Source organism: Heterodontus francisci, chromosome 8, assembly GCF_036365525.1.
Source record: "Heterodontus francisci isolate sHetFra1 chromosome 8, sHetFra1.hap1, whole genome shotgun sequence".
In the NCBI taxonomy this organism is placed as follows: domain Eukaryota; kingdom Metazoa; phylum Chordata; class Chondrichthyes; order Heterodontiformes; family Heterodontidae; genus Heterodontus; species Heterodontus francisci.
In genome coordinates, this window is record NC_090378.1 from 50,922,654 (window position 1) to 50,936,065 (window position 13,412).

The 13,412-nt window shown below is 41.5% G+C and overlaps 1 protein-coding gene across 3 annotated transcripts in view; it reads right to left on the bottom strand.

The window, feature by feature from the left end:
• osbpl9 (oxysterol binding protein-like 9) overlaps positions 1–13,412 on the bottom strand; it is a 224,833-nt gene that overhangs the window by 48,659 nt on the left and 162,762 nt on the right. For all 3 annotated transcript variants that reach the window (XM_068037140.1, XM_068037141.1, XM_068037142.1), the window contains one exon: positions 616–720. In XM_068037140.1, the coding sequence (XP_067893241.1) occupies positions 616–720 (105 nt within the window). The remainder of the gene's footprint in view (positions 1–615; positions 721–13,412) is intronic.

The window sequence follows — 13,412 nt, forward strand, 5'->3', positions numbered from 1 at the left end:
TCATAATAATAAATCAGGCTATTTTAGTTGATTTATGTCAAAAGGAGGTGTATAATAAGTTGTAAAATAAAGGCTTCAGTGCAGCATAAAATGGATACACAATGGTTAAATGTAGACTACTGAACTTGCCTCTCATGTCCAGAAAAATATAAAAATACAAGTATGGAATTGTGTACTCCTGTTTTTGTCATTCAAGTCCCAACAGACTAAAGGCACTGAAACAACCCACTCTCAAGCTTCTCTACACAATTCTTCTACGAGCACAGCAAAGGCTGAATCAACTCTCAATCCTCTATCTCCCCAGGGGGTGCAGGGGTGGGGCAGAAGGGTTTTCTATAGTGGTGCAACTGGAAACGAAAGCTCCGTCCTAGCATTCCAACACAAAACGTGTTCTCCCTACTCAAGTATCAAGTTTTCTCACTCATGAAATAAACTCCACTACTCCAGTATTCCTTTTCTTTTAAAAAGCTAAATCACAAAACACACAGAAACATGACTACAGCTGGCACATCATCAAATTACATGTTAATAGTTCTGGTCAAGCTGATAACACCTAAATTTCTATATCCATGCATCATAGCATATCGACTTATAGGAAAATAAAATACATCTAACCTGTACTGTTGGGAGTTGGTGTCTGATGGTTACCCATTGCATTAACAGCAGATCCCACAGCCAATGTTGATGGACGCTGCTCTGCTTTACATAACTGAGCAGGCTCTGTAAAAAAAGCATCATCAAAACAGCGCATTACAGTGCCCTCTTGAACAATAAAGTCTATGCTATAGAGTGTTTGGAACAGTCAGAAGAAAGTGCAGCATGTCCTTTTGTGACTAGCCCAAAGTCTCAAATAGTATACACTGTATTTAAAGATTTACAACACATCCTGTTTATTTTAAAATGTAATACAACATTTCAATGTTAAAAACAAATCAGATCGGTTCTAAAAATAGCTATCAATTTCATCACTCAGTTGAATCAGCAGTGGAGAGGTTCACATCAATATTTTCTAGTCCATTAAAAACAATAGGAGGGCTGTTGCAAATATGATACTTAGCCTGTGAAACAACAAAATACAACAATCTTGCAATATATTCAATTTGAGCTCTTAGCTTGCAATCAGAAATAGTCTAATAGCACTTCCAGTATTAGTATCACAAAAAAATGAGGAATCATTTACATGGAACCCAGAATCAAATGCCTGTAGTGGAAACTATATTATTTCCAATTATGAATTTTGTATTGCGCCTTTTTCTGCTTCAGCAGTAAAACTCGGATAATGACAATAAATATTACAAATTTATATCGTTTAGCCTGCAGCATAATCTAGAGATTCACTTTGTCAACACACCAGAATACTGCAAGTAATGTATAGGGATTGTTATCCAGTCACATTTGATTTCAAAAGCTATTCTAAATTAAATTCTTTACAGCTAAATTTATTAAGTCCCATTTTACAACGTCTGTAAATTGTTGTTCTAGGGTTAAAAACACATTCACATCAAATTTGCTGTCAAAATAACTATGAGGCTATTGGACTCATTGTTACTTAAGTGCAAATACCACACCAACTACAGGCAAGGGCAGATGTGTGATTAAACGTGGAAATTGTAAAATTGTTGGAGATGGACCGTTCTGCTGTTAGCTCCACAAAAATGGCATTTCGTTGTCTGGCTCCCCAATCAAATGCATTGAGTGAAGTGAAGTTCTTATACTTGCACTGTAGGTATGAATAAACTCGCCACAGAAACTAAAGTCATTTCGTCTAATTACCCCTTTCACGTCACAATAAATGTTAATTACTGCCAGTCAACTCTCTGGCACTGAAACTTAACAATTACAAGTGTGGAGCCTCATTACTTCAGGTTTTAATTGAATTACCTTAAATCTGTGCCCTCTTGTTCTCGATCCTTTCACCACTGGGAACAGTTTCCCCTATCTACTCTGTCCAGACCCATGATTTTGAATATCTCTATCAGATCTCCTCTCAAACTTCTCTTCTCTGAGGAAAACAGTTGTTGGAGATTTAAATATTTTAAAAAAGTTTTAATGTCAATAGCTATCAATTTCATCACTCAGTTGAACTAGCAATGGAGAGGTTCACATCAATATTTTTTGCTTTTACTTCCGGCCTCTTTTAATCCAATCTTTTTCTCCTCTTTATTTTTCTTTCTGTACCTGATTTAGGATTGAATTCACCTATTCTAATTTACACTTCCTTCTCAATTTTTGCACTGTTAATTTTATAATGTTTCAGTCTGATTGGTTAGTGAGATACACAGTTGCTTGTCCTGTTGACCAGATGGCCTGTAGAGGGCCCGCACCATTCTGGTCTCGCAATTACAGCTCAAAATATCATTGACAATGGGACAAATTTTGCTGTGATTGGTAAACTTTGTCTTGCACACACCTATAGACTTTGTGGGCTGGATCTTGTTCTCTTCCCGACGACGGGTTTCATGGCGGGGGGGGCGGAGAACTGGCGCGGCAGCAGCTGCCACGGAACCAGAGGCCGGGATTACCGGTTCTGATTCTCCCGGGGGCAGGATGGACCGATGACGGCCTTCCTGCCCAGAGGCCAAATAAGGGCCTCTTCCCGCCGCTGGAATCATACCAGTGGCAGGGGTGGGAGGGCTCCGTCGCACGGGAAGGACGCCTTGAAAAACGGGATCCCCCAAACCAAATGCCCACCCCAACCCCGCCCTGTCGCCGGGGCTTTCAGGGCTGGCCCTGGTGACCCTGCCTCACTTACCTGAGGTCCGGGGGTTCCAGCGCTGGGCCTGGGTCTGCTGGCCACCAGCAGTGGCCACTGCTCCCTTTGGTGCTGGCAATATTGCTGAGTTGCCGGCCCTGTGATTGGCCAGCACCTCTTGGAGGTGGGATCCCCATCCCTATTAAGTGCTTAAAGGACCGGGGACCTTGCCTCCTTAAACTTTGACCACAAAAGACCAGAGGATCGCTCCAGGGCTCAGAAAAAATGTAGAGGCGGGGTTCCCCCAACCTTTCGGCCCGGTGCTGAGAGCCCCGCCTGCTGCATAAAGTCCAGCCTTGTGCAGAGCTTTGCATGGCAAGTTGCTGTCAGCAGAACAACCAAACTGCATGGTGCCCTCTACAGGGCATCTAGACCTGTGTGAACAGGGCAAGCAACTGTGCGTCTCCTTAACCAATTAAACTGATAATGAGCTTCCAAATTGCACATGTCTGCTTGCCGTAAATCGCTGTCCGATTTGCACATAAGTAACAGTGAAAGCTGTTAGCCTCAACATTACATTCTCAGCAAAATCCAGCCCACTAAATGGGCAAGGGCAAGTCTAACTAATAGCAGGTGCTATTCATTGCCCTGCCACAGAAAATCTTGGGCCAATGTTTTTACACTATGGAGATATTTTATTGGACACAATACTAATGAGCTAGGATAATTAACAGAAATAAGTACCTACCTTACTTCCTTATTATCTTTCACCCAGTATTTTTTTTAAATACAAATAATTAGCTGTTTAAAATATGTACAAGCTGGTCTTGAAGAAGCTAACAGCCAAATTTTGTCTTTTTAAAAAAAAAATTGTAATTTTTACAAGTGTACGCGAGATATCCTCTTAGTTTAGTCTGCTTGTACTCCGTCTTCTCTCATAAGATCATAAGAGATAGGAGCAGGAGTAGGCCATTCAGCCCTTTAGTGAGCCTGCTCCACCATTCAATAAGATCAATGCTGATCTGATTGTGGTCCCAACTCCACTTTCCTGCCTGTCCCCCATAACACTCGACTCCCTTGTAGATCAAAAATCTATCTAACTCAGCCTTGAATATATTCAATGACCCAGCCTCCACTGTTCTCTGTGGAACAGAATTCCAAAGATTAATGACCTCTGTGAGAAGAAATTCCTGTTCTTCGCTGTCTAAAATGAGAGACCCCTTATTTTGAAACTATGCCCCCAGTTCTAGCTTCCCCCATGAGGGGAAATATCCTCTCTGCATCTACCCTGTCAAGCCCCCTCAGAATCTTATATGTTTCAAGAAGATCACCTCTCATCCTTCTAAACTCCAATGAGTATAGGCCCAACCTGCTCAACCTCATATGACAATCCCAGGAATCAGCCTAATAAACCTTCTCCGAACTGCTTCCAATGCAAATATAATCCCTCTTTAAATAAGGAGAACCAATACTGTACACAGTACTCTAGACTCTCGTCAGCAGGGCGCTCTATTTACAGGTCCTTGTTAATCTCTCCTATGGCGAGTCATTAGGTGGTATGAATTATCACTTTGGCAGGATTGCTTTCGACAATAGAGGAGCCACAGCATTTGCTTTCTGCACAAATGGGATATTGATGCTGCAACCTTCCACTCCATAGCACTAACCATTTGTGTTTCAATACTGCTGTGTAAGGAGGTGGGCTTCAGTGTGCTGCTGCTTCTCTCTCTCTCTGATTGACTGCCACTGGGAAATCAGCAATATGCCCCATTTCCACATTTGCACTGTGGTTGATGAGGGACACAGAAAAGGTGGAACTTTCGGGACTGCTGGTAGGGCAGCATCAATTCTGCCTCTTTTACTGATGTCAAGACAGGAGAGGAGCAGGAGTAAAAAATAAAACCCTGCCCCCACACCCCCCCCCAGTCAGAATTTTTAGCCATGGGGAGAAAGGGCAGAAACCCAGCAGAACCAGGTCCCATACTAAATGCAACTCCACCTGGTAACATTCCTGGCACCCTCCCAGAACTCAGACCTTCGGGACTAATAACTATAATAAAAAAAAGTACTTAGCATTCATGCAGGAAAGAAAATTAAACATTAACTAGTTGTTTTTACTGCAAATATTGATGCTGCAACCTTCCATTCCACAGCACTAACCATTTGTGTTTCAATGCTGCTCTGTAAGGAGGTGGGCTTTAGCCACAGAATCTTCCTTATGATTCCCATACACTAAGCCCAAATTAACAACTAAGAAAATCAAAAAGTCTCCTCTCAATTTCAGGCATGTCAATGAACTGAAGCCAAGCATTTTCCCAGTTGGTAAAAAAGCAGAAGAAGGGTCAGTGACCTGAAAACATTAACTCTGCTTCTCTCTCCACAGATGCTGCCAGACCTGCTGAGTATTTCCAGCATTTCTTGTTTTTATTACTGGAGATAACTCCCCTGCTCTTCCTCAAAATACTGTCACCAGATCTTTTATGCCACCTGTGAGAGCAGACGGGGCCTCAGTTAAACATCTCATTCAAAAGACAACACTCCGTCAGTACTGCACTGGAGCATCAGCCTAGATTTTTGTGCTCAAGTCTGGGAGTGGAACTTGAACCCACAACCTTCTGATTCAGGGGCAAGAGTGCTGCCAACTGAGTCAGAGCTGACACTCCCTCCATTAGGGACTTGATTAGCTGGTTCGACTTGCTCGGTCAATGTCTGCCCATTGTCAATAATGTTTTCAGCTGCAAGTTGCTCGAAGTGTGAGATGGGATACGAGGCAGCACCCTCAACAGGACATCAGGATCTGAGTGAATGGGGCAAGCAACTGTGTATCTCCTTAACCAATCAGACTGAAGCATTGTGAAATTAACAGCACAAGGACTGAGAAAGAAGTGTAAGAGTGGGTGAATTCAATGTCAAATCAGGCACAGAAGAGAAAGACTGGATTAAAAGAGAAAAAAAAAGAGACAAAAAAGAAAAGTGAAAAAAGTAATTAACTTTTTTAAAATCTGCAACAACACTTAAAACTTGAGACGGTTGTGAATCTTTGGAATTCTGTACCCCAGAGGGCTGTGTGCTCAGTCATTGTGTATATGCAAAGATGAGATCGATAGATTTTGGACTCTAAGGGAATGAAGTGATTTGGAGATTGGGTGGGAAAGTGGAGTTGAGGTGGAAGATCAGCCATGATCTTACCGAATGGTGGAGCAGGCTCAAAGGCCGTATGGCCAATTCCTGCTCCTATTTCTTATGCTAATTTTCCATGCCAGATAATTTGACCAGCTGTAATTAACACTCATCATGCTGTTAAAGGGATACTTAGACATGAAATAACTTTACTCAGCTTGCTGTGGCGCATTTACTTTGTATCTACAGTGCAGGTACTGGCACTTAACACCAATCAATGCATTTGAACGGGGAATCAGACAGCAAGATGTCATTTTCCTGAGGTTAATGGCAGAGCAGCGCATCGCCGACAGCAACTTTTTGATTTCTACATTTAATTGTGCATCTGCCCACGTCTGACATTGCTGTAGCATTTGGACATAAATAACATTGAGCACTATTAACCTCATAAGAACACAAGAAATAGGAGCAGGAGTGGACCATATGGCCCATTGAGCCTGCTCCACAATTCAATATCATGGCTGATCTTAGGCTTCAATTCCACCTTCCCACCCACTCGCCATATGCCTCGAGTCCCTGAGAGACCAAAAATCTGTCTATCCCAGCCTTAAATGTATTCAACAATGGATCATCCACAACCCTCTGGGGTAGACAATTCCAAAGATTCACAACCCTTTGAGTGAAGTAATTTCTCCTCATCTCAGTCCTAAATGATTGGTCCCTTATCCTAAGACTGTGCCCCCATATTTTAGATTCCCCAACCAGCGGAAACAATCTCTCAATATCTACCCCATCCAGCCCCTTCAGAATCATGTATGTTTCAATGAGATTGCCTCTCATTCTTCTAAACTCCAGAGAATATAGGCACAATTGACTCAGCCTCTCATCATAGGACAAACCCCTCATCATTATTTTGACTGCAAATGTTGGGCCATTGCCTGCAAGTTACTTTAATGAGAGGAGGGGAGCAGAGAATTATTGGGCAAGAAAACTGGTGATGGATAAAAACACAACACGATCTTTTATTGGAGCTCTTTCACTTGCTGTATGGATGCTGAAATTACCCTGTCAGCTTATAGGTTTCCCTTACTTTCCAAAACAGGAGATGAGGACAAGGAACATGAGGGGCGGCACAGTGGTTAGCACCGCAGCCTCACAGCTCCAGCGACCTAGGTTCAATTCTGGGTACTGCCTGTGCGGAGTTTGCAAGTTCTCCCTGTGACTGCGTGGGTTTCCGCCGGGTGCTCCGGTTTCCTCCCACAGCCAAAGACTTGCAGGTTGATAGGTAAATTGGCCATTATAAATTGCTCCTAGTATAGGTAGGTGGTAGGGGAATATAGGGAAGGTAGGGAAGGTGGGGATGTGGTAGGAATATGGGATTAGTATAAATGAGTGGTTGATGGTTGGCACAGACTCGGTGGGCCGAAGAGCCTGTTTCATTGCTGTATCTCTAAATAAATAAATAAACAACACTCTGTCAACAACTCAAAATGGATGGAGACATATGAAGCAGCACATCAGCAAAGAGCCACAGCTGAATGGCAAGTTAACTAAATATTACCATGTTATATGTATCACTGTCTATCATATAAAGTGACCTTTTTCTTTCTCATTTTAACATTCCTCACACATCAAAGCAACTGGAAGACAGGAAAATTATAAAGAGGTAAGTTTCTTTACAAAAGGTTCCTCATAGGTTTACTTTCCTCACATATACAGGTATATGCAATATCTTTCTGTTTGCAGAATAAGACCAACTTTACAACACAATCTTGTTTGAACATCAGGAAAACTGAAACCGTCACAGAGGTCACACTCCACTTCCTTGGCACCAATTCCTCTTGCCAAGGTGTGCCAGTGTGCAAAATCTCGTCATCCAGTTAAAATCAAAGCAGAACCTCAAAACGCACATCCTATCTATCATCAAGATCATTTACTTCTAAATTAACAACACAGTCCCCTCCACCCTATTGCTGCTGAAAGCTTTACTTTCACCTCTAGATTCAATTTCTGCAATGTACTCCTTACTGGTCTCTTATCCGCCACCCTCCATAAGCTCCATCTTGTCCAAAACTTAGTCATCATATCCACACCCAAAGTAAGTCCTTCTCAATCACTCACGTCCTTACTGACCAACACTGGCTCTGTATCCCCTAATACATTGAATTTAAAATACTAATTGTCATATCCCTCTACAGCCTCACCCTATCTCTACAAAAAGCTCCAACTCTATATCATCAATTTGCATTTTAATCTTCAACTTTGGCCTTTTGTATGTTGTGTGCTCCCTTAGCCCCATCATTTGTGACAGTGTCTCCAGCCACTCAGGGCCTACTCTTGGAATTCTGGCCTTAAATCCTTCTTCCACACTACTTTTCTCTCCACCTTTAAAAACATACTCAAAACACAGCTAAGACTTAATTCTCCCTTTATGGGTCGGCATCTGTTCCTAAGCCTTATTTGCACACCATACTACCCCACCCCCACAACTCCCCAAAGTGCTTTGGATGTTTAAAACCACATGTCTGCTCTATGCATCCATAATGTTCTAATTTAACATCTTCCTAATACACCGTCTTTTAGTGGGAATGATGTCAAAGGTTGTCTATCATGAAACAAGTCAGTGACTGAAAACAAACTAAATAGGACCTTTTTGTGAGTACAAAGCACAAGTAGATCTTTCACTTACTGAACTAGCACCAAAAAAGTAACCGTGTAGCTTAGTTTTGGAACACACCAATCAACTGTTTTGCAAATGTGACCTTTTTCTTTTCATATCAAATAATTTTGTTTAAACCACTTCAATGATACATTTTTAAACAGTAAAACTGAATTACTAGATCCATAAAATTTTAAATTCTGCAGCTGACTTAGGTAGCTGATTTTTACATGTATATTAATGTAATGGTAACTGGGACTTTTCTTTGTTTAAAAAAAGTCATACTTTCTCATGTTCCCATGGTATTTACTGGAAAATATCTGCACACCTAGTTCCTTTAAGGAGATCAAGCCAAGAGCAATAATATTTTCACTACTCCTTAACATGGTTTGTTAGCACAAATACACAGACCTAATATGTTTGGTCCAAACAATTCAAGGCATTTGCAACAGTGTGAAACAGTAACAAGTAGGTGAGCACTTCATTTAAGAGTGCATTCAGCCTCTCTATAGTATCAAATTCAAAGTTTTAATAAACTAATTTAGCCAAACTAGTGCAATATATTGGTGCCTCAAGGTAATCAGTCAAGAACTACAGAATGAGGATTACAATATGAATCAATGCAACTGGCTTCGAATCTTGTTAGGGTCATGGGGGAGTGAGCAGCGAGGGGAGCAGCAGGAAAGGAGGCAGGGTTGAAAGAGAGCTAATTTCCCAGTCTTTCCAGAGAGGGACAAAAACAGTAATTGTAAAAAAAATTCAAAGTCTACTTGTAGGAAAGGTCATCTTTAAAAATAAAATTTAAAATCTATGTAAAGTTTCATTTTTCAATCTGCAGTTGTTGTTAGGAATGAATTCTAGCTCTACATTAGTGCACACATCACTGCATTCTAACCTTGTGCTGGATCAGCTAGACAAACCACCACAAAAAGAGTAAAAATTGTCCAATCCCCACTTCCCCAGAAACTGGCATGTACGCTTACAAGTAAAGGCTTCATTTACGACCTTTTACCAAATAGAAACAAAATAAGATAGAAGTTATAAACGTTGAAAAGCTTTGGAAGCAATTGATGAGGCCAACAATAGCACAGTTCAGGATTCACAGTGACATCAAGGATGTTGTGGGGGGGGGGGGGGGCGGTTGCGGGATAGGGAGAATACATCTCATCATGATCCAAGTGAAACATAATACTTGATTCTAACATGGCTTGGCAATTAAATTTTCCCCCCAAAGCAAAAATGAATATCCACAAAACAGTAATGAACCTACTTTAATAGATCATCAACAAAACATTTACAGCCTTTCAAATGATCCTTCAATTGCTCTGATCAGACTTGAGGATTCAAAGAATAAGACAGAGAAACTATCTTCTGTTGAAAGTAGATTCCCCCCCTTCCAATAATAGCATTTTAGAAAAAAAAACTTTGGCTCCTTTTGAGAAACTGCAAACATGCAATCATGGGGCGCTAACAAGACTTGGCTTTCCATATACTTAATGTACAAAAAATTCCCATTTGGACAATTGGGTAGACAGTTAGTCTGTTAAACTGTCCTTTCACATAGCAATCTGCTGACGTATGAGGCAGGAACATCAGTCATTATCCTTCAGGTAGATTCTAGTACTCCAATGACTTTAAAGATTCAAGTGCCTGCTGGAACTCTAGTCAAGTTCCAATACACTGGACTGCAAATAGGCAAGCAACAGCTTCACAACTACAATTTGCAACATGCAATTGCTGACCTCAGCCATTCCATCATGGAGAAAGCCAAGACAGGCCAGTTGGATCCCAGATAAAAGAATCATCATCAATATTAAAAACATGCATTCCTGCAGCACCTTTAACACAGAGAACAAACCAAAGTGCTACACAGAGGATGGACACAAAGCTAGAGGAGATACTAGCAGGATTCACTAAAAGCTAGGCTAAAGAGGTAGGTTTTAAGAGTGTCATAAGAGAGGAAGGGGAGAGATTTCCAAAGGCCTGCTATCTAAGCAGCTAAAGATAGATCTGCCAAAAGAGGGTGGAAGACGGGGAGATGCACAAGATGCCAGAGTCAGAAGACCACAGGATCTGGCATAGCATAAGGTACACGAAGTTCAGAAGGTGGAGGATGGGAGGCCAGCAAGGAGAGCATTAGAAGAGTTGAGTCTGGAGATGACAAAGTTAAGAATGAGGGTATTCCATAGCTTATGGGTTGAGATAGGAGTGGAGGCAAGCAATGTTATGTAGGTAGAGGTAGACAAGTCTTTTTGTGATGGAGTTAGAACTCATCTCAGGGTCAAATAGGAAGCTGAGGTTGTAAACAGCATGACACAGTGGCCAGGGAAGGCAATGGAGTCAGTAGTCACACAATCACAGAATGGCTACAGCATAGATGGAAGCCCTTCACTCGTCACGTCCGTGCCAGCTCTCTGGAAGAGCAACTCAGCGAGTCTCACTCCTCCACCTTTTCCCTGTAGTCATGCAAATTTTTTCCCTTCAGATAATTATCCAATTCCCTGTTGAAAGCCACAATTGAATCTGCCATCACCACTCTCACGCAATGCATTCCAGATCCTAACATTTAATATGTAAAAATTTTTTCCTCATGTTGCCTTTGGTTCTTTTGCCAATCGCCTTAAATCGGTGTCGTCTGATTCTCAACCTTTTCGCCAATGGGAACAGTTTCTCCCCATCTGCTCTGTCCAGGCACCTCATGATTTTGAACACCTCGATCAAATCTCCTCTCTACCTTTTCTCCTCTAAGAAGAACAACCCCAGCTTTGCCAATCAATCCACGTAACTGAAGTCTCTCATCCCCAGAATCATTCTCATAAATCTTTTCCGCACCTCACCAAGGCCTTCACAACCTTCCTAAGGTGTGGTGCCCAGAATTGGACACAATACTCCAGTTGAGGCTGAACCAGTGTTTTATAAAAGTTCACCATAGGTTCCTTGCTTTTGTACTCTATGCCTCTACTTATAAAGCGCGATCTCCACCCGTTCTGCCACATTCAAAGATTTGTGCACATATACCCCCAGGTCCCTTTGCTCCTGTGCTTCCCTTAGAATTGTATCCTTTATTTTGTATTGCCTTTCCTCGTTCTTCTTACAAAATGTATCATTTCACACTTCTCTGCATTAAATTTCATCTGCCAAGTATCCATCCATTCCACCAGCCTACGTCGTCTTGAAGTAGATCACTATCCTCCTCACAGTTCACAATACCACATTACCTTCATCAACTCTATTAAGTTTAGTATCATCTGCAAATTTTGAAATTATGCCCTGCACACTCGAGTCTATGTCATTAATATAGATCAAGAAAAGCAGTGGTCTTAATACCGACCTCTGGGAAACATCACTATATATCGTTCTCCAGTCTGGAAAACAAACATTCACCACTACTCTCTGCTTCCTGTCATTCAGCTAACCTCGTATCCGTGCTGCCACTGTACCTTTTATTCCATTGGCTTCAACTTTGTTGACGTGCCTGTTATGTGGCACTTTATCAAACGGCTTTTGGAAGCCCACGCAGACAACATCAACCACATTACCTTCATCAACTCTATTAATTCATTGAAAAGCTCAAATACATTGGTTAAACATGATTTGCCCTCAACAAATCTGTGTGCTGGCTTTCCTTAATTAATCCAGATTTGTCCAAGTGACAGTTAATTTTGTCCCGGATTATCGTTTCTAAAAGCGTGCCCACCACTGAGATTAAACTGACTGGCCTGCAGTTGCTGTCTTTATCCTTACACCCTTTTTTGAACAAGGATAATTTCCACCCCTACTTTCCTCAGTATCCTCAGATGCATCTGATCCGGTCCTGGTGACTTATCAACTTTAATTACAGCCTGCTATTCTAAAACCCCCTCAATCAATTTTTAGCCCATTCCAATGTCTCAACTACCTCCTCTTTCACAGCATCTTCTTCCTTGGTAAAGAAAGATGCAAAGTAGTCATTTAGTACCTCAGCAATGCCCTCTGCTTCCATGTGTAAATCCCCTTTTTTGGTTCCTAAATCGGCCCTACTCCTCTTTTTACTACTTATTTGCTGATAGAAGACTTTTGGATTCCCTTTTACGTTGGCTGCCAGTCTCTTTTTTTTTCCACTTCCCCTCTGAACTTTCTATATTGAGCTTGGTTCTCACTTGTATTATCAACCTGACATCTATCATACACAATAAAAACAGTAAGTGCTGGAAATACTCAGCAGATCTGGCAGCATCTCCGGACAGAGAAGCAGAGTTAACATGTTAGGTCTGATGGAAGGTCACAGACCTGAAATGTTAACTCTGTTTCTTTCTCCACAGATGCTGCCAGACTGGCTGAGTATTTTCAGCACTTTGTTTTTATTTCAGATTCCAGCATCCACAGTATTTTGCTTATCGGTCATATGGATACTTTTTCTGCTTCATCATACTCTCTATATCTTTTATCATCCAGGAAGCTCTGTTTTTGTTTGTCCTACCTTTCCTCCTTGTGGGAATGTACCTTGATGGTACCTGAACTAGCTCGTCTTTTAAAGGCAGCCCATTGTTCAGAGAAAGTTTTGCCTGCCAATCTTTGATTCTAATTTACCTGGGCCATATCCATTCTCGCATATTGAAATTGGCCCTCCCCAATTAATTACTTTTACTCTGGATTGCTCCTTGTCCTTTTCCTTAGCTGACCTAAACTTTATGATGCTATGATCATTGTCCCCTAAATGTTGCTGACACTTGATCAATTTATCCCACCTCATTCCCCAGAACCAGCAATGCCTCCTTCCTTGTTGGACTGGAAACATACTGATCTAGAAAATGCTCCTCAATACACTTCAGAAACTCTTCCCCCTCTCTTCCCTTTACACTATAACTGTCTCTGTATATATTAGGATAATTAAAGACCCCCATTACAACTTCTCTTTCGTTTTTGCACCTCTCTGTAATTTCCTTGTAAATGTGATAGCCA